At 46.1% G+C, this 21,518-nt stretch overlaps 1 protein-coding gene across 2 annotated transcripts in view; it reads left to right on the top strand.

The window, feature by feature from the left end:
• CHST11 (carbohydrate sulfotransferase 11) overlaps window positions 1-21,518 on the top strand; it is a 318,174-nt gene that overhangs the window by 129,027 nt on the left and 167,629 nt on the right. For both annotated transcript variants that reach the window (XM_017895334.1, XM_017895333.1), the window contains exon 2: window positions 17,486-17,571. In XM_017895334.1, the coding sequence (XP_017750823.1) occupies window positions 17,486-17,571 (86 nt within the window). The remainder of the gene's footprint in view (window positions 1-17,485; window positions 17,572-21,518) is intronic.

Genomic DNA, 21,518 nt, shown 5'->3' on the forward strand with positions numbered 1-21,518 from the left:
GGGGTTTGGGTCCGTGGGTGTTGCGTTGGAAGCCCCAGCTCTGTCACTGCAGGCAGGCCTTTCCTTGGGGGAGAGATTGTCTTTCCAGCTATCTTTGCTTCTGAGAAAAGATGCTCACAGTGCTTGTTCAACAGCCCCACTTCCGCCTCCTGCACTTGCCTCGTACTCACCTTAAGCAATGCCAAAGCACTTAGGCCTCCAGCGTACATCATCCACCCCTTCTGTCTGTTGACTGTGCAATAGCTCCTCTCTGGTTTGTGAAATAGTTGTGTGTCCACTGATTAATGTGTTTGTATTAAAACAGCGAGATTTTGGGTTGGAATATAAGAGGGTTTTGAGATACTCTCAAATAATTAGAAAGACAAGGGAGTGGACAATTAGAAATGGGAGCTAATTATGGCTTATTGAGCACTTACCTTGGGCCAGGCCCTGCTCCAAACACATGACATGGATGAACTTATTTAGTTTTTACAACAACCCTACTAGGTAGGCATATTGTTCTCCCCATTTTACAGGTGAGATAACTGAGGCTAAGAGATTGAGTATCTTGTCAAGGACACACAAGATGGGAACCTGTGTGTATCAGTTTGCTAAGGCTGCCATAACAAATCCCCACACACTGGGTGGCTTTAAACCACAGATATTTTTTTCTCCCACAGTTCTAAAGGGAGACCAGAGATACAAAATCAAGGTGTCAGCAGGGCCGTGTTCCCTCTGAAGGCCCTAGAGAAGAATCCCTCCTTGCCTCGTCCTGGCTTCTGGTGGCTCCCAGCAATCCTAGGCATGTCCTGGCCTGTAGCTGCATCACTTGCATCTCCGCCTGTGTCTTCCATGGTCCTCTTCCCTGTGTGTGTCTCTGTGGGTCCTCTCCTCTTCTCATAAGGACACTAGTCTGACCTCACTTAATTTAACTCATTATATCTGCAAAGACTGTATTTCCAGAGGTCACCTTCTGAGATTCCCAGTGGATATGAATTTGGAAGGGACAGCATGCAATCCACTGTATCATGGTCATAACATGTCACAGTGGATTGCAGCGGATTGTACACTGTGATCCATGGTTGCAGGTCCCCAGTGGATATGAATTTGGGACACTGTGCAGTCCACTTTACCATGGTCGTATCCAGGACCTGTTCCTGCCTTCTAGGACAAGAGTGGAGAAAAGGGAAAGAAAGCAGAAGCCTAGGTAGGCTCAGGGTTTGCCCAGGTGCTCTTGAGATGGACAAAGAATGGGCGAAAATCCCTTGGGCTTTTAAGAGGTCGTGTGGCCGGGAGGGACTGGAGCCCTGGGTGAGATGCCTGCCCGAGTGAGGTGGGGTTGCCGGGCACAGTCGGACTGTGTGAGGACTGTGTGAGTGAGATTATCCTGGGCAGAGCTAAACAGCTTTCTGGACTCAAGGGGAGGAGGCAGGTTTGGGGTTAATGCCCCACCATGCTTGAGTAGCTTAAATAAAGGTTACCTGGACTATTTCCTTTCTCAAGCAGCCACGTTACTCTGTGTCTGAAGCCATAGGGGAACCCCAGAGGCAGACATCAGCATGTCCAGGTTGTAAAATCAGACTTGGAGTGCCAGGCAGAGGAGAAAGCACTTTGGCATGTTTTCTGCCTCACTGCAAAATAAATGTATAAGCATTCCAGGGAAACTGCAGGGAGAGGGGAACATTCTTCAGCAGGCGAGGAAGGATGAATGCAAAGTAAACGTATAAGGCTTATAATTACTCATTTGAAGTGTGTAAAATGTAATTAATATGATCTGTGTTGCAGTGCTGTCTCTCTTGTTTTATTTAAGTGAACATAAAATGTAATTTATGAGGGCTTCCCCAGGTTAACTGCCAACATCAATTCCTTGAACTGTGTTTTTTCCACAGCGTCTTAAGTTTCTCGGCAATAAAGTTCTACTACTGTAGAGGTTTTCAGGGACAGAATTTATGCTGAAGTTTGGGGTAGGGGCTGGTTCTCCTTTAGCCCAGACACTTACACCCTCCACGCCTTAGGCCAGCCTGAAGATGCCAATTCCTATTAATTATCTTCTCTGTTGATGTGAGGTTTTTTTCATGTCACTGGGATGACAGTTGTATACAGAAAAGGCTTCTAATAAAATTTAAGTCACAAATCTAGGAAGCTACCTTTAAATTTAGAATTACTCTTCTATTCATAAGCCTTTAACGGTTACATTTAGGGTGGCCTTTAATTAATATTTGATCCTTTAACACACTTAGTCTTCTGATAACAATTCAAATTGCATTTAAAATGCCATCTATTTACAGTTATTTTTGAATACTTCATTTGCCCAATTAATGAACAAGCATTTATTTATTCATTTGTTTGTTTATTTATTTTGAGATAGGGTCTCGCGCAGTTGCCCAGACTAGAGTGCAGTGGCAGGATCATGGCTCACTGCAGCCTCAACCTCCTGGGTTCAAGCAGCCCTCCCACTTCGGCTTCCCCAGTGGCTGGGACTACAGGCATGCACCACCACACCTTGGTGGTGTTTGTATTTTTTGTAGAGATGGGGTTTTGTCCTGTTGCCCAGGCAGGTCTTGAACACCTGGGCTCAAGCAATCTACCCGCCTTAGCCTTCCAAAGTGCTGGGATTACACGTGTTCACCGTCCTGCCCCGCTCAAGTATTTACATAATAGAAATCTAATACCTCAAACTTAAAAATGGCGGATCTTAAGATTTACTTACTTACTTACTTACTTACTTACTTACTTACTTATTTATTTATTTTTTGAGACGGAGTCTCTCTCTGCCCCCCAGGCTGGAGTGCGGTGGCCGGACCTCAACTCACTGCAAGCTCCGCCTCCCAGGTTCACGCCATTCTCCTGCCTCAGCCTCCCGAGTAGCTGGGACTACAGGCGCCTGCCACCTCGCGCGGCTAGTTTTTTGTATTTTTTAGTAGAGACAGGGTTTCACCGTGTTAGCCAGGATGGTCTCGATCTCCTGACCTCGTGATCTGCCCGTCTCGGCCTCCCAAAGTGCTGGGATTACAGGCTTGAGCCACCGCACCCAAGATTTACTTATTTAATTTATTTATTGTTTCAGACTCTTCAATTGGTTAGAGATTAAGGTTTTTTTGTTTTGTTTTGTTTTTGTTTTGTTTGTTTTTTTTTTTGAGATGGAGTCTCACTCTGTCGCCCGGGCTAGAGGAGATTAAGTTTTTAAAATGCTCTAGTATTATATATAAACTTAGATTTCAGGCTTAAAATTTCAAATCAAATAAATTGTTTAATGAAGTCTTTCATATTGTATTGCAATGTAGATCTATTCAAGCAGGTCAAAATCTTGAAAATATTAATATTATGGGTTTATTCTTAAACATCTCTATACTTATTTTAAAAGCAGTCTTATTGAAATATTATTTACATGTAAAATTCACCCACTTTCAGCGTAGAATTCAATGAATTTTAGCATATTTATAGAGTGTATCCCCACAGTCTAATTTTAGAACATTTCCATCACCCTAGAAAGAAACTCTATTTATTGTCACTTGCCATCCCCACCCCTGGCCTTAGGCAATTGCTGGTCTACTTTCTGTGTCTATGTACTTACCAGTTCTGGACATTTTTTTGCACTTCGTTTGAAATCATCCTAGGTTTTTAAGAAAACAATTTTGGCATCTCAAACAATATTGGGGTCACCTTCTCAAGCCACTTTTCGGGTTACAGCCTCAGAAGCCTGAAGCTGCTTTCTTCAGAGCTGAGCTCTGCTCTGAGTGGGTTCCTGCAGCCTATGACCCAGACTTGAGTCACAGACTGGCTCATTCCAATGTCTTGCCACCAAAGACCAGACCCACCCAGGTGGCTTCATTATGTCTTGATTCCTTCCTTGCCTGTCCTCGGGCTCACAAACAGCTTTAAGACTTAGTTAAGTGAGAGTTGACTGAAGTTCATCCTGGCATTGTTTTACCTAAGGTCACTGTTCTAAAGTTCTGTATGTGACAGCCATGCTGCATTGCCCACCTGCCATCCTCACAGCACCAGCTTTCAGTGTAGAAAGCTGGTGTGCCACCATGCCCAGCTAATTTTTGTATTTTCATAGAGACGGGGTTTCACCATGTTGACCAGGCTGGTACTGAACCATCAAGCCAGTTGGTGGTGGCCACCAGCCAACCTGCTCACCAGCAGCCTCTGGGCTCCACCTCAGGGTGTTGCTCCATGTCCCAGCAAAACAGCTTAAAAAGCAAAACCGCCGCCAGGAGTTGGACAGATACCTGAACACCGTGTTCATAGCAGCATGAGTCACGGTGGCCAGAAGTTGGAAGCAACCCTAATGCCCATCAGTGGATGAATGGATAGTGGTATGTATGATGGGATATTATTCAGAATAACAATATGTCAGAATAAGGAAATTCTTATACATCCTACAACATGGATGGACTTAGAAGACATTACGCTAAGTGAAAAAAGCCAGACACAAAAGGACAGACAGTGTATGATCCCACTTGTGTAAAGTACTTAGAATATTCTAATTCAGCTGGGTTTGGTGGCTCACATCTGTAATCCCAGCACTTTGGGAGGCCGAGGTGGGTGGATTGCTTGAGTCCAGGAATTCAAGGCAAGCATGGGCAACATGGTGAAACCCATCAAGGCAAGCCTGGGCAACATGGCAAAACCCATCTCTATAAAAAATTCAAAAATTAGCCAGGGATGGTGGCCCGTGTCTGTAGTCCCAGCTACTCTGAAGGCTGAGGTGGGAGGATTACTTGAGACTGGAAGGCAGAGGTTGCAGTGAGCCAAGATTGCACCATTGCACTCCAGCCTGGGTGACACAGCAAGACCTTGTCTCAAACAAACAAACAAAAAAAAGAATATTCAGATTCATAGAGACAGGAACTCAAATGGGGGTTACCATGGACAAGAGAGATGGGAATGGGGAGTTGTTATTACAAAGTGATGTATGGTTGGTGACAGTTGCACAAGAATGTGGATGTACTTAATGGCACTGACCTGGACACCTGAAAGTGGTCAAAATGGCAAATTTTATGTTTTGTGTATTTTATTACAATTAACAAAAAAGCAAAACTGCAGTTGTATTATTTCTTGCCTCGAAGAACTGATTCAAGGGTTCTAGTTTGACTACAGAATCAGATGAATGCTTTCTCGGTTTGTCCTCAAATCCTTGTCTGGATGACTTAAAGTTCCCAGCACTTTGGGAGGTTGAGGCAGGCGGATCACCTGAGGTCAGGAGTTCAAGACCAGCCTGGTCAACATGGTGAAACCCCGTCTCTATGAAAATACAAAATTTAGGTGGGCGTGTGGCACATGCCTATAATCCCAGCTACTCGGGAGGCTGAGGCAGGAGAATTGCTTGAACCCGGGGGGAGGAGGAGGCTGCAGTGAGCCAAGATGGCGCCACTGCACTACAGCCTGGGCGGCAAAGCAAGACTCTGTCTCAAAAATAAATAAATAAATAAATACATAAAGATGCCTCACCCTAACTGGCCCGTCCCTTGGCTATTAGGTGCCACATGACCCTTGTAAGTACCTATGCCCAGGCCCCTGGCCTCATTGGCCCCACCTGGTACCAGTTTCTCCCTCTCCTCTTCTCCAGATGGCCTGCACGTGCACTCTCTATGTGTACACCTGTTCCCCATGTCTGGCTGGTCCAGCGTCCCCAGACTCTTCCAAGATACAAATCCCCTGGGGTGCTCATCAAGCTTGAAGCTTCCCAGGCCCCTCTGTAGGAATATCTGATTCAGTAGGGCTGGGAATATATGTTTTTTAAATAAGTACCTCGGATGACTCTTATCAGGAAAGTTTAGAAGACCTAGGACTGGGGTGAGTATATTTCAAAATGGTTTAGTTTCCTGTCTTTTGGGAAAGGCACTTCCATTCATTCATTTATTCATTCAGCCCTGAATTTAGGCCCGTTTTAGGAACTGAGGATATTGTGGTAGACAAGACAGTCCAAGTCCTTTTACTCATGAAACTTAGGGTCTCGTGGTGGCAATAAATAGACAACAGCCAATAAAGCATTTAAGATAGAAAGACAGGAGGGAATCAATGCCTTGAAGAAGAATATGGCAGGCGGGGCACGGCAGCTTATGCCTGTAATCCCAGAACTTTGGGAGGCTGAGGAGGGCAGATCACTTGAAGCCAGGAGTTTGAGACCAGCCTGCTCAACATGGTGAAACCCTGTCTACTAAAAATGCCAAAAATTAGCTGGGCGTGGTGGCACACGCCTGTAATCCCAGCTACTTGGGAGGCTGAGGCATGAGAATCGCTCAAACATGGGAGTGGGAAGTTGCAGTGAGCCAATATCACACCACTTTACTCTAGCCTGGGTGACAGAACGAGACCCTATCTTTAAAAAAAAAAGAATACAGCAAAGAAGGGGAGGGACAGGAGAGAAATGAGGCCATGGGAGACAGTGTGTCCAGGGAAGCTCTCTCTGGGGACCTGATGATGCGGTCGGAGGGCCGAGTAAAGAAGAGAGCAGTTGGTGGTGTTGGGAGAGGGGCTCCAGGCTGACAGAGCAATGAGTGCAAAGGCCCTGAGGCTCATGCTTGGTTTTTTGGAGAAAGAGCAAGATGACCAGTATGGCAGAGGAGGAGGGGCAGAGGCAGGTGGGGCTATATCATGGGGGGCCTCTGGGCTATGGAAAGACTTTGGATTTTGTTCTAAGATGGTGGCAGGTCTTTGGAGCAGGAAGGCTGTTGTGATCTGATTTACGTTTTTAGAAGATTATTCTGGCCACTGGTAGAGAATAGAGTAGGGAGGCCAAGGTGGCAACAGGGAGACCAGTTAAGAGGTTTTTGTCATAGCCCAAGGGGAAGGCGATGATGGCTTGTACCAGGGTGGTGAGGACAGAGACATGCTGATGGGTGGGGCATAGCAGACAGAAAAAAGAATTTAATAATTCCTCACTGTTTGGTCTTCACAGCTAGGGCATGGTGGTGGCATCCACTGTGATGGTGAACATTGTGGGAGGGAAATTTTAGCTGTGGAAGCCAGGAGTTCTCTTTATCAATGTTTAACATATTCCATTCATAAGCACCCTCAAATTGAACTTAAAGGAAGAGTGAAGTCAAGGCCAGAGGTCCTACAGCAGGGCTGGAAAGCACACCTGTGGCACCTCTGGCCTTGGCTTGACTCTTTCCAGATTATCTGAGTCAGGCGTTTTCAAACCATGCACCATGACCCACTGGTGTGTTGTAAAATGGATTTAATGAGTTGTGACTAGTACTTTATAAAAGGGCAATAGAAAATGTTAGTTCGTCACACATAGTAAGGATAGTACTTTTAAAATAAAACTTATCTTGGTTTTCTATATATATTTATATGTAAATCACGTGCAGAAGGAGAAAGGGATGAGGCCAGGAATCAGGAGGTCTTCATTTTAGCTGCAACTCGGCCTATAGCCAGCAGTGTGTCCTTGAACAGATCACCTTCTATCCTGCACGTCCATTTCTTTACCTGTAAAATGGGCCTAGGGATGTGGTGGTTTAATCTTTTAATGCCTGGCACCTCCTCCCCTCCCCTCCCTTCTGCTCCGCTCCCCTGCCATCTCCTCTCCTCTCTTCCCCTTCTCTCCTCCCTTCCCCTTCTCTCCCTTACTGTCCCTTTCTCTCTTCTCCCTTCTTGTCTCTCATGCTCTCAGTGGGTGAACAGCATACCCCACTGGCCAGGAAGATTATGTTTGAGCTTTGTGTCTTAATCTGTTCAGGGTGCTATAACAAAATACCATGAACTGGGTGGCTTATACAGAACAGAAATGTATTTCTCACAGTTCTGGAGGCTGGTAAGTCCAAGACCAAGGCATTGGTAGATTTGGCATCTGGTGAGGCCCTGCTTTCTGGTTCATAAGTAGTCTCTTCTTGCTGTGTCCTCACATGGTGGAGGGGGTAAGTGGTCTTTTTTGGGGCTTCTTTTATAAGGGCACTAATCCCATTTATGAGGTCTCTACCCCTCTTGACCAAATCACCTTCCAAAGGCCCCACCCTCTAAAATGATTATCTTGGGGGTTAGTATTTTGGGGGGACACAAACATCCAGATTATAGCACTTTGTGTCCTGCCATTTCTTTTGCTCAGTCAGAATCAGTTTTGAGGATACTTTCCCTAACCACATAGATTCATTCTCTTTCCTTATGTGGAAGTCATTGGACCAGGTGGTCTCTGAAGATCTCTTTTTGTCTTAGATGTGCCTGATGGTGCTCTAACCTGTCAGGCTGACAACAGATTTGTACTTGGACAGGGATCTTGTACTTTCGGAAGTAGGCATGCTCTCTGGGCACGTTTCTGCAGATCGGCCAGAATTCTCTAAAAGAGGGAATGGATTGGCTGCTGGAGCCATTGGTTTGGGGGACTCCATTTTGGTGGCCCAGTTCTCCTCCTGGCTGGTAAATATTTTAACGTATACAGTATATTCTTCAAAGCTGAGTATAAGAGCCTCCACTGGAAGGCTTCCATGTCAGTAAATCTCACGGCTCTTAGATGAAGCTGCATCTTTTCCCAAGCTATACTAAGCACATTCACGTAATTCTTAGATTTACACCCTTGACTTTCATCTGCCAAGTTTAATTCACTTTAGTTCTACAACCACCTTCTACAGGCTGGGCGTCGGGAGGGGCTCTTGCTTGGAGGAGCTGGAGTAGGAGAGACCGACATGGGAATGGCTATGATATAGGTTCAGATTATTCTCAAATCAAATCAACCCCAAATCCCTCAGTATTCTTCAGTGAATTTGGTTATAGGGTCTCCAGTAAGGAGAAAGAGATTTGGGAATGGTTTTAAAGGCTCTGAATTGTCCCTGTGGGAGGGACTGGGTGAGGGGAGGAATGGGAAGTTGGAAAACTTAAGTTTGATAATGGCATGAATGACGGGTTAGGCTGAACCCTATTTTCACCTCACTGTTTCAGCGCTCCTGGAAAGTCACTTGTGAATACAAGTGTGCTGAATGTTTTGTAAAGTTTCTGAAGGTCTGATTGGTGGGAGAATACTGGGTCAACATTTGGGATTGCCTATTTGCTTGGTCTCTATCAGTCCCAAACATCTGTAAGCTGTGACATGTCCCATTTCCCAGGAGTCGGGGAAAGCATGCAGGTGTGTGAGTTTGAATCCCAACTCTGCCATTCACTAGCTATGTCACTGGGTCAGTTCTTAACTTCTTTGAGCCTCAGCTTCCTTGTCTGTAAAATGGGTGTGATACCACCTCCCTCCTGGCTCGGCGTTAATAGAGAGAGACAGTAATAAAGGCTCGTATTTACTGAGTACTTGGAGAGTTCGTTTAAGGCACATCACAGCACCACAACAGTATATCATATTAATTTTTCTTTTTGATTTAACTACTTTGGCTACGAAGGTAATTAAAACACTTTGAGGAAGCATTGGCACGTTGAGAAGAATTTGTCAGGAGAGAACATGCTAACTCCTTTTCTTTGTTTGTTTGCTGTAAGTAAGCGATGTGGTCTGATACCCTTTAGTAGAATACCTTTGGTTAAATCCTCAGATCACTTGTTCTGTTGTTTTTATTCATTTGACACAAACGTACCGAGTACCTGCTGTGCGCGGAGCACTGAGGCCGTGGACACGTAGAAAGGGGCAAACCTGGCCGGGGAGGGGCTTGGCTAGGCCCAGGTGTGCTCTCCAGCCCTGCTGTGGGACCTCTGGCCATTATGTCCCCACACTGGGCCCAGTATTTTCCTCTGCAAATGAGCAGGAGTGACCAGATAAGGGCTAAGAAACCCTCAGACTCCAAATGTGAGTTTGGATTCAAAGAGCTACAGGATCCTTGTAATAAAATGAAATCTCACGGAGACAGAGGTTCCTGGGTATTTTTAAATCTCAGAATGGATTAGCTTCAGATGCAGTTTTCGGGAGGACTTACTGGCTTCTGTTTACCTCTCGTATTTATGAGAACGGTTTAGGATTGAACCAAGTCTAAGCCAAATTGTGATGTAGAAGCCTTCGGGCTTCAGTACTCTCCCCCCTCTTCTCCCCGCTCTCCCCCTTTTATTTTGCTTTTTCTTCTCTTGCCTTCAGTTCTGGTATTCCTTCCAGAAATCAACTCAAACAGTGCGCTTGGGTTCTAGTGTTAGAAGGGAGTGCCTTCCTTTGCATTGAAAAGGAGAGTAGGGCTTGACGAGGTGGCTCACGCCTGTAATCCCAGCACTCTGGGAGACCAAGGTGGGAGGATTGCTTGAATGCAGGAGTTCGAGACCGGCCTGGGCAACATGGCAAAACTGTTTCCACAAAACAATTGCAAAAATTATCTGGGCATAGTGGCATATGCCTGTAGTCCCAGGCACTGGGGAGGCTGAGGTGGGAGGATCACTTGAGCCTGGGAGATGGAGGTTGAGATTGGGCCACTGCCCTCCTGCGTGGGTGACAGAGCGAGACCCTGTCTCAAAAAATTGAAAAATAAAATAAAAGGAGAGTGTTGGCAGTGCTGAACTCAAAATAATGTAAGTCTTTGCTAAGGAGAGCTTCAAGGTGCCTCTGTTAGAGGTCAGATTCTTCCCACTCTGAGATCCCCTAACTCTGATTTCCTCCTGGGAGAACTTCAGGTTGCAGCTGGGTTACTGAGACAAGGAGTTTGTCCTAAAAGCTACCCGTGTGGCCCACGTTCCACTGAGCTGCAGACTACCAGCTCTGCTTCTATGTAAGGTTTTTTTCTTGGAGGGGATGTCACTATTTTTGTGTTATTATTGCAAAATGATAAAAGCCTCACTAGCAGGGGTTTTAAAACCCTGGTGGATTGTAAACCGGGTAGAGATTGTTCCCACAGCCAGGTGTTGCTTTTCCGTTTCCTGCCTCTCCTGGCCTCAGATTCTTTCCTCTCACACTGCTTACTGCTTCACTGCTCCCCACCCACCACGCCTTCCACCTTGACTCCCCAAACCTGAGCAATTCTAGGGCTTGTTTAACCCATGGTTCTACCGTGGTTAACTTCCACCGCCCTGTGCTTGGAAGTTAGGAAGTTAGAGTTAGAGCCAGCTCTCCACGGGCTGCTCTCAGTCAGCAGACTGGGAATGGAGTGTCCACTTGAAAACAACGTGCTCTTCATTATAATGAAACACACACAAGCGGCTTGAGTTTAATTTTAGCTTCATTTATGTATTGTGGGAGATGTGGAACTGTTCCTGGGTCCAAGAAATCATACTGTAATTTGAGCTAATTAGATTCTTAGCGATCACATGGTTGAATCTCTTCACCTGACCAAGGAGAAAACAGAGGCCCAGGGAGACCTTGTTCAAAGTGAGGATCTTAGTTTGGTGGCAGAGCTAGGGGTGGGATCCAGCTCTGTGGCTTTTCACGTGGACAGTTTTTGAGTGCCATGGACCAGGCTAGTTTACGTGTTCACTTCATTCCCACCACCACCCTATGATACAGGCATTATTAACCGCGTTGCATAGCTGAGTTTCAGAGATTAGGAAGTTGACCCAACGTCCCAAGGCTAGTTAATGGGTAAAACCAGGACTTGAATCCAATTCTGGTTGAACCTGCTTCTTCCAAAGGGTTTTGCTGGGTGAGCAACTCATCTTGGTTTACTTGGAACTTACTTGGTTTTAGCACTCAAAGTCCTGAATCCTGGAGATCTCCTTGGACCAGGCAAACTAGACTGGCTGGTCACTCTAGTTGCATCACAGTGAGCTCAGAAGAGGATGAGGGAGAGCTGGGAGACTCAGTGTCCTTTGAGGGCTGACTTTGGGTCCCCCAGGTGCAAAACAGAGTTGCCTGTCCTTGCAGGAGCAGCTCCCGCTGAGGGAGCTGCGTATTGCTCACCCTTCTAACTTGATGAGGTTGAATCAGACACTGTTCTGTCTTGACGGATGGGCTGGGGCACACTGCTAGGGCTCCAGCATGAATTTGTGCATTTGGAAAAAACATTTCTGCAAGTGCATGGCTGCCCTGCACTCTCCGAGTGTGGAGCAGATGAATCATGCCCAGCCTGTTAGCAAGTCAGATTTGGAAAGCGTCCGAAGTCCACTGAGTATTCGAGTTGTTTTGCCAGCAGAAGACGCAGAGACCCATCTGGACTTGGGTGATTTAGTACAGCAGTCCTTCATTTTGAAACGTTGAGGGAAGTGACAGCCCAAAAATGGTAGGAGTTGTGAGGGTAAAAGCATCTTTTACTGCCTTTCGAGACAGCACGGTGAAGGGCACCAGTGCTGGAAATAAACAGACATGGGTTGTCAATTTGATACTTGCCTTTGCTGCTTGCTGGCTGTGTGATCTTGGACAAGTTACTTAACCTCTCTGGGCTTCAGTTTTCTCAAGTGCAAAATGGGAGTAGATGACATCATTTTTACATCTAACTTAAAGGGGTTTTATCAGGATTCAATGAAACAATGTGAGAAAAAGGCTGAGCATTGTGTCAGGCATCAGATACATGGTACATTCCCACTACGTGGTAGTTTATTTTGTAAGATATGACTTCTGGCCCTGGCTCTGCTGCTAGCTACACTGGGCACTTCAGGCAAGCATGTAAGGTCTCCGAGTTTCTTCTGTAAATCGAGGGGATTGGCCTATACTCGAATCCCTTGGAATTCTAAATGTCTTTGGTTTTAGGACATGCATGAGCGGCAAGTTCCTACTCAGGGTCCTGCAGTATTTCAGTTCTATGTCTTCAGACCTGAATTAACAATCCAGCAGCTCTCTTGCATTCCAGCAGCACTGAGAGGATCACAGGGAGTCGCCCAGAGAACCAGGTGGGCTTAATTCCTTTGTCCTGAGCCAGCTCTCCATGGGCTGCTCTCAGTTAGCAGACTGGGAATGGAGTGTCCACTTGAAAACAACGTGCTCTTCATTATAATGAAACACACACAAGCGGCTTGAGTTTAATTTTAGCTTCATTTATGTATCGTAGGAGATGTGGAACTATTCCTGGGTCTAAGAAATCATACTGTAAATTGAGCTAATTAGATTCTTTAAAAAAAAAAAAAAAACCTTTAATCCCATTGATTTGAGTTTAGAGAGGAGAAAACAAGTGTTGTGGCTAAATAAAACTCCCAGTGGGCGGGGTGGACAGCAGAAGGCTGCCGTTAAATGTCCTCGGGGCCTCAGGGATTTCTTTTACGGGGCTTTTGATCATCAGACCTTTCATTTTTCAAAGGAAAAAAAAATAACCGTAGCCTAGTACTACTGGCAGTTTTCTCCATATATAGCAAGAACCAAACCTCTCTGATGCTCTTAAAGGAAGTGTTAAATCCTCTATCATTCATCAACCTTTTGAGTACCTACTACATGCCAGGCACTACAGCAACAACATGAATAGGTTAGAGAGAGGCTCTATCCCCCAAACCCGGTGCCTGGCGCGTTGCCTCACACATCGTAGGTGCGTGATAAAAACTTGTCGAATGAATGAGTGTAATAAAACCATTAATTAATAGTTTGCCATCACAGCATTTCAATGAATCCTATTACATTTTGGCTTGTCCTAGAAGTGGCCAGCCAAGCAGGTCTCAGGCCTGGAGGAGACTGTGGAGATGTTTGACTTACCTGTCAGTGAAGAGGTGACCCAGTGTGGCAGCTGAGACCGTGGGCTGTCTAAGGCAGAATCCCGTCTCCACCACTTTCTAGTCATGAGACCTGGGCAAGTTACCTAACCCTGCTGTGCCTCGGTATTCTCATCAGTCAAGTGAGGACAGTAGTAGGACAGTCCCCCCATGGGACTGTTGTGGGGATTAAATGTGTGAACTGCTTGGTGAAGCATTGATGCCCTGTGAACGTTAGCTGCCACCATCTGGGCCTTGGTTACTCAAACTTCCCTAACACCTCTTGTAAGATACATGCGGGGTGAATATACTTGTGTGCATAATTGCTGGTGCTTCCTTTGCATCCCAGGCGACAGAGTAGGTCCTCATTGTTACCATTTGCATATATCTAGCCCAGAAGTCATTTGCGGCCCCTGGAAACCGAAAGCCCCTGTGGTCTAAACCTGAGAGGGTACAATGGGGCTTAACTTCCAGGGAGGGTCCAAACCTTCACGCAACATCAGCAGTAGGAGATGGTCCACAACTCTTACTGTAGATGCTACAGTGTCTTCTGAGGTAGATGGAACCAGGTGGTGTGGAAATTGTTTATTCTATAATTGGATGCTCAAGAATCAGAAAGCATAAAGAGTATAATTTGTACCTGTCTTCCCCACGGTGGGGAAGTCTTATTAAAATGCAGATTCCTGGGCCTTCACTTCCATCTGCCCTTCCTTCTGATTCAACAACTCTGGGATGAAGCCCAAGAATGTGCCCAGAAATCTGCTTTTTTAACAAGCAGTATGATGGGCAAAGTAGGTAGAGCGCACGTTGAGAAACTCTAGCTTTTGGAACATGACATGGAGGATTTGGGGAACTTTATCTTTTCTTCACTCTCCTTCTCTTCCTTCCACAGATCACTGGGCTCCTCCTGAGTCGTCTGGCTCCTTCTTTCCTCTTGAGGAGAGACAAAGTGCTGGCCCAAGCCTCCCACCCTGGTGGGCGGGGTGGGCCTTGACTCAGTGGTCTGTATTCTCGTGGCTGGGTGGCCTAGCTGAGTTGGGGGGTGACCCTTGGCTCACAGGTTGGGCAGCGCCTGTCAGTCTCAAGGCTCAGCTTGGCTCCTTTCCACTGACATGGCCTTGACCTTGGCCAAGTGCCTGCAGTAAAGGGAGGCGCAGAGGGGTTATCTGTGAAATGCAGGTACTTCCGTCACCGTGGGAAGGATCCCAGTGCACCGACTGCCTGGTGCACAGTGAGCACTCCAGAAACGGTGGGGTTGTTATCATTCCCATAAAAGGCACACAAGGCCCCTTTGGCTTTTGTGGTCTGGGGAGCCAAGGCCGGTTTCCCATGGCACCCAGTGAAGTCACGGGCAGGGCTGATGGCTGTGGGCAAATAACCCAAGGCTCAGGCCCCACACGGTCAAAGCATTTTAAAGGCCTTGTATTAGAAAAATAAACCAATTAAATAATACTGCCCCCCATAAAAGCAGACTTTTAATGGATTCCATGGTAGGTTTTTCACCGCGGCGGTCCCGCAGCCATGGGCCTCGATGAGCCTGTCTGCCGCCATAGGGAGAATTTAATCTTGCCCGGCGTGGGCATAATTTTACGAGTTTTATGGCTGTTTTTACTTCTCCGAAGTGTTGCTATGTCATTGTGCACCAAGGGCAACTTGCGTGCATTTAACAGTTTACCTCCTTTTGGTGGAAATGAAAATGAAGTCATAAATTAAAGAAAAACACAACATAGAATTTTTTTTCCCTCTTCTTGGGGCAACTGGAGGAACAAAGAACCAGTGTTTCTCTGTACAGCCTGATCAAATTCTAATGGCTTTAATGTATTGACATTTGCCTGTGATTCTGCCCTCCGCAGGGAAGACTGTGGGCATGTAGCTATGTTTGGAGCTTGTACTACTGACCCTGAGAAGACCTGGAGCAGTTCTCTAGGGCAGGGGTTGGCAAACTCTAGCCCAAGGGCCACAGCTGGCCCACTGCCCATTTTTGTTCATTGGTGGAAAAAACTCAAAAGAAGAATAGTATTTTCTGACACATGAAAATTAGATGACATTTTCCCAGATTTCCCTGTTCATCAGTGAAGTTTTATTGGCGCCCAGCCACACCCATTCATTTCTGTATCTTTTGGCAAGGCTTTCACACCACGATGGCCCTGCGGAAGAGTTATGACAGAGACTGCAGGGTGCAAAGCCTAAATACTGTCTAGCCCCTTACAGAAAATTTTGCTGACCCCTGCCCTAGGAAGTCAAGGAAAAGGAAAGAGAAAGCATGGCATCTTGTTCCTGGGCATTAATGATTGACTTTCAGAGTTTCCATGTGGCTTAAAGTAACAAGTCAACAGAGGCTCACCTGAGCAGCAGTTGTTCCTCCAGAGACCTTCCAGATGTCATCAGCTGCTTGTGGATGACTCTCCTCCCTTTCCTGACCTCAGATTAACTGCTGAGCAGAGGTCCCTGGGCTTACCCTCTGCAGCCAGCCCTCCCAGTCATTTGGGCTGTACCCTGCTTGAAGTCTAGTTTCTCCTTATCAGGCCCCTTGATAGCCACGAATAGAGAAGTTCCTGCCTTCCTCCCAAGGGGATCTAAAATAGCTTCTGAAATTTGTCACCAATGCTTTTAAACTCTGGCTTTTTGCCAGGCACACTTTTAAGCATTCTGCACATAGTAGTTACTCATTTAATCTTCACATCCAACCCAGGAAGTTAGATGCCTCTCATTCCCATTTTACAGACAAAGAAGCAGAGGCACAGAGAGGTTAGGTAGTTTCCCTAAGGCCACCCAGCCGGTAGTAGTAGAGCCAGTATTTGAACCCAGGCTGTCTGTTCCAGGGAATGTCCTGCTCTCCATTTGCTGCCTCTGTGGAGCAGGTGAGTTCTTTAGGCTCATGGAAGAATCTAGTTTTCCTTTTTTCACTCATGCCATTGTTGTACCTTAAACCATAAGAAAACTGCCTATGGTATACTTGAGCAGAAAGCCCCATTTATTCTTCCCCCATCTCTCTTTTTTTCCTCTCTCCTTCCTTCCCTTCTTCCTTCCCTCCCTTCTTCCCTCCTTCCTCCTTCTCTGCTTCCTTTTTTCCTTTCCTCCTTCCTTTCCTTCCTCTTTTCCTCTCTCCTTCTTCCCTTCCTTCGCTTCCTCCCCTCCCTTTCCTTCTCCTTTCCTCCTTCCCTCCTTCCTTCTCTCCCTCTCTACTGCTCTCTTTCCTTCTCTCCTACCTTCCTTTTTTCCTTCCTTCCTTCCCTCTCTCCCCATTTCGTCCCTCCCTTCCTCCTTCCTCCTCCCACCAACAAATAATGATCAAGCCCATGACTATGCTTTACACAACGCATGAGGGGCTGCACAGAGTGAACAAGACAAATGAAAAGGAAAGAATTCATTGCCATTTAAAAAGAGCTCTTGGTGGCTTCAATATTGGTGGGTTTTGAGGAGTTCACTTAATTCCTCCTCTTTTATTAGTTGTAAGTACCATCTCTGTCTGGAACCGTAAACTCTTGTCTTTTCTGCTTCATGCTGATATTTTCACTAAAAATAACATAATTTAGGAGAGGCTTTGGGGAGGCTGAGCCTCTGACCTATCCAGTGGGAGGAGCCTCCTGGGGAAGGACCTGCCCGTTCTCAGAAGCCTAGCTTCCAGGGACTAGGAATAAAAGGTCATTGACTGTTGGTGGAGAAATCTGCGGAATCTTAAAATGTGTTACCAAGCCTGGTGCTGGGTAGAACTTGCTGTCTTTGAAGCAGCCATTATGCTATCTTTTGTAAGTGGTTTCATTTCAATGAGTTTTAGATGTCTGTCCTGTTTTCTTAAAACACTTGCTGGGGAGACTTTTTAGCATGATTTAGATCCTTCTGGATGTGGAGATGCCTGAATGCTGGGAAGACAGACGGCAGCTGTGCTGTTGGAGAAGGGACAGCGTGGAAATCTTCCTTTGCTAGAAGCTGGTTTTCTCTTTCTTTCCTGCCTGTTTCTTCTTCCCTCCTCTGTGCCTTTTTCTTTGTCAGACAACAAATCTTTGTTGCTCATTTCTGATGAGCCTTCACTTTCTTTCCTCAGTCATGCGGAGGAATCCCTTTGGTGTGGACATCTGCTGCCGGAAGGGGTCCCGAAGCCCCCTGCAGGAACTCTACAACCCAATCCAGGTAAGCTTCGAGTACTCTGTCAGCATGTGAACTTTTTTTTTTTTTTTTGGTGGGGATGGATACTAAAAACTCCAAAATTGTGGTCTTTGGGAGATTTAAAACTTCCTTTCACAGCCCGGCATTTTACCTTTAGAGGTTGCTTTCTTCGTCACCCTTGTTCTATGTAGCATCTCTGAAAATTTCTAGCAGGGGATGTTTAGAATTAAAGAAATGCCTAGGCTTAGTGCTAAGCGTTCAGACCTGCCCAGGGTTTGAACTCCTGAGATTAATACAGTCTCAAGTCCGAGCAATGGGACTCAGAAATTAAAGGGCCAGCAAGGCTGTGCAGTCTTCCCGTTGGTATCCCCAAAGGAAGAGTTGCACATGGGTACACTTGACACCCACTCCCACAGCCCACATATTAAAGCCCAGTGATGCCCCACCTCACTGTGCCGGTTTGGCAAACTCCCTTGTGAGCAGGGACCTTTTGCTAAGTGACTACCTCAGTAAATCTAACTCGTTAGTTTAATGAGGTAGCAAACGTGGCCTCTGTGCCATCAATTATGAAAAGAGCTCCTCTTTGAGCATAAAAAAGCTCCAACCAAGGAAAAGTATCTTCTGTGGAAAGCTAGTGCAAAGTTAGGAGGCCTGGTTGCCATGGCAACAGCCTCAGTGGCGTGTGTGGGTCTTGATGTGGAGACTCTGGGACTGATCCTTTCGTAGGAACATTAATTAGCACTTGATGCCCAGAACTGGTGAGTGAACACCTAGCAGCAGCATCAGTGGACATTCGATAGCTGTAGAGAAAGAGGGGAAAATGTACTGCTTTGGCTACAGTCTCTGACTAAATTTAATACTTCTTTGAACCAAGGTACCTGGTGGAGGAAGATAATGCATGGGCCTCAAAGGTGTCAAATTTTTAGAACTCTTGCAAAGAGATGCACTCGAGAGCTACCTGGTGCCCCCTACCACCCTTCCCAATCTCTCACCTGCACTCCCTTCTGGAAAAATGGACTCCTGAGTTTATGCATCATGGGTGGCCAAATTAGGTTAACTCATGCCCTGTCTTGAGGTGTGACTTGGCCAGATTAGTCCATTAATTGCCACATCAGTATTGCCTGAGGCTTGCTGTACTTGGTTATGTGGTGACTCAGTGGGGAATTTGATAGTTGGGTTCCCTTTGGTGCCCCAAAAAATCTGCCTATGATAGGCAGGTCTCCCAGCCTGTCCACACACATTCTGTCCTAAGGAAGAGGCAAAATTGTGCTTCAACAAAGGATGGGATTTCTGGTAACCCGTGTTGAAAACCACACAGGCTCCTCAGATGCAAACCATTCCCGTCTTTTTGTTGATATCCTCTGTTCTCAGAGCATTTTCTCCTTCAATACAAAACTGCTGAAACACTGCTGCAAATTTTATGGGTAACATATGGTGTCATAGGAAAAGCTATTTCTGAAGTCACCGCCCCTGTGGATGGAAGGTCCATGGACTGCGTCTGTCCTGTTCACTGTTGGCTCCTCGGTACCTAACACAGGGCTCTCAAATACTTGTGATTGAAAACATGAAAGTCCAGGTTCAAATCCTGACTTCATCTCTAATTGTGCAACCCTGAATATATGATGAGTTCTCTTTAGAGATCAGTTTTCCTACCTAAAACTCTCCCCGGAATGTTGGGAGGATGAAATAATTCTGATGTGTCAGGGGCTCTGTCGGTATGATTTGTCATTTTTGTGGTCCAGAGGGTGGCTTCCATATCAGAAGCCTTGACTTAGGAGTGAGACCTAGGGTTCAAAGCCTAATTTCATCATTTCTCAGCTATGTGACTGTGGGGTGTTTACTTAACCTCTCTGAGATTTCTTTCTTTGATTTATAATGTGGCATGAATAATACCTGCCTTGCAGTGTTACATGTAGTGATGTGTCTTGCTTGGGGCTTCCTGTAGAGTTTGCGCCTTCATAGGTTGATTCACTCCTTTTTCTCATTCATTTCTTCATGTGCTGTTACATGTGCCTAGGAACATATAGCTTAGTAGCTTAACAGCTTAGCACTAGGCACTGGGCACAAAAGGGTGGAGAAGGGTGTGTGCTTAGCCTTTTGTGGCTGGTAATTCTGGGCTCAGGGTTGAGGGGAATGAGTTGACTGGAGAGGCAGACCCTGCTTGGTCCCATTGTAAACCAGTCAGAGAAGAGATGCCTGTCCTGGGTAGAGGCCCGCTCTTCCTTCCGGTAGTGTTCTGAGCATTGTCTGGATGACATGCCTATTTAGCAGTAGCCTGGGACTTGGGAGGGAAGCTAGGGCTGGAGAGCAGCTCCGGGAGGCATTGGGGAGGGCGTAGGTGGGTGAGTCACCATCCTCCCTCAAGGACGTCTTGGGCAAGTTGTCTGGCCCCATTAGCCAGCAACCAGGGAAATGTAGCTGCAGGAAAATCACCTCGTTTCCTCGGGATGTTTTTTCTTAGGCTGGTTTCCTTTACAAGCTGCAATTATGTTCCATCCCACGCAAGTTCAGTAAGTGGCACTTTTCAGAGAAACTGTCTTGGTGATCATTTGGGCCGGGGAGTTGAGGAGAGAAGGGAGCGAGAGCTTCTATTGAGTTAGTTGGTTTTGTGTCCATGAGCCATTTACAAACTTTGCACCTGATTGGGCTCTGTGGCAGTTTCTTGTATTTCCCTACCAGCCAAGCTGTTGAAGCTGCTGAGCCCGGAGTGATGTTATCACTGAGGCAGATGACAAACCCTCTAGTTGCTAGAAACCAAACTGCTCCCCGAGCTGGCGTTTCCGTTTTTTGTACTGACTGCGTATTTGAGCTTGATATATAATGGTGAAAACAGGAACTGTTTATTTTAGGTGATAAGAAACCAACATTATGGCAAGAAGATGTCATCTTAGTTACTCTGTTATCAGTACCATAGGCCAGATACTATCTAGATGCTTATGAACATCTTATCTAATCCTTGTAATAATAAGCCCCAAGCTAGGTTTTATATTCCCATTTTATGGATGAGGGAACTGAGGCCAGTAACTTCATACAACTTATCCAAGGCCAAATAACTAGTAAGAAACAGAGTGAAATTCAACCCAAAAGCAAACCATAAATCCAAATTTCTTTACCTCTATGCCGTACCTGCTGTTACCAGCAAAGTTCTCTTGGTGGGAGTTGCCCCATCCCCTCTCCAAAAAAACAAAAAAAATCGAACCCAGATTTTCACCGGACAAAGGGTTGGGAAAATTGGGAAATTTTGGCTATAATCTGGGAAAAGTGGCTGTAATATTGGGAAATTGGCTATAATCTGATTTTAGTGTACCAAGTTCTTTATTTTAGTGTCCAAGATTTCCTTATTTTAGTGCCCTGCAAACCCCTAACCAATAAAACAACAATTGGTTAAGAAAAGTTTAGAGTTGATATTCTTAGAAAAACTGTACTCTGATGTCTTATAATTTTCCTGGTTCTCTGCTGTTTCCTTGGCCCCAAAATAAAATGTAATTGCCGATCAGATCAGCTGGAATCAAGTCACCGAAAGTTCAGGAGGTGTCAACTGCATATTTGTGGGCCGAGCACATCTGCGGGCCTCTCTGGCTCAGTTCAGAGGCACAGGGCAGAGCTGCATTGTCAGCCATTAATAGGGCCTAATTTCCCCTAAATGCCAGCTAGGGCGAGACAGCTTGTCCTTCTGCCTCGCCCGCCTCCTGGTCCTCTCGTGGATTCCCTGAAATCTTCACAACGTCACTCATGTGGTTCAGCCCTGCCCTGCTTGGTTCTTTCTTTAGCATTTACACTTGCTCTGTGATTACCATGTTCCAAGGGGAGGGACACACACAGCACAGGGCTGAGTGTGAATTTATAAGCACTGAGTCTAGGAGGTTTGCATAGGGCACAGCAGACCCAATTGTTCCAGGGGTCTCCGAGGATCAAACAGTGTTCAAGGAATTTAGAGGAATTCTGGGGAACTCTTTGCGGGGCGGGGGTGG

This window comes from Rhinopithecus bieti, unplaced genomic scaffold (genome assembly GCF_001698545.2).
Source record: "Rhinopithecus bieti isolate Rb0 unplaced genomic scaffold, ASM169854v2 scaffold_24306, whole genome shotgun sequence".
Classification (NCBI taxonomy): Eukaryota; Metazoa; Chordata; class Mammalia; order Primates; family Cercopithecidae; genus Rhinopithecus; species Rhinopithecus bieti.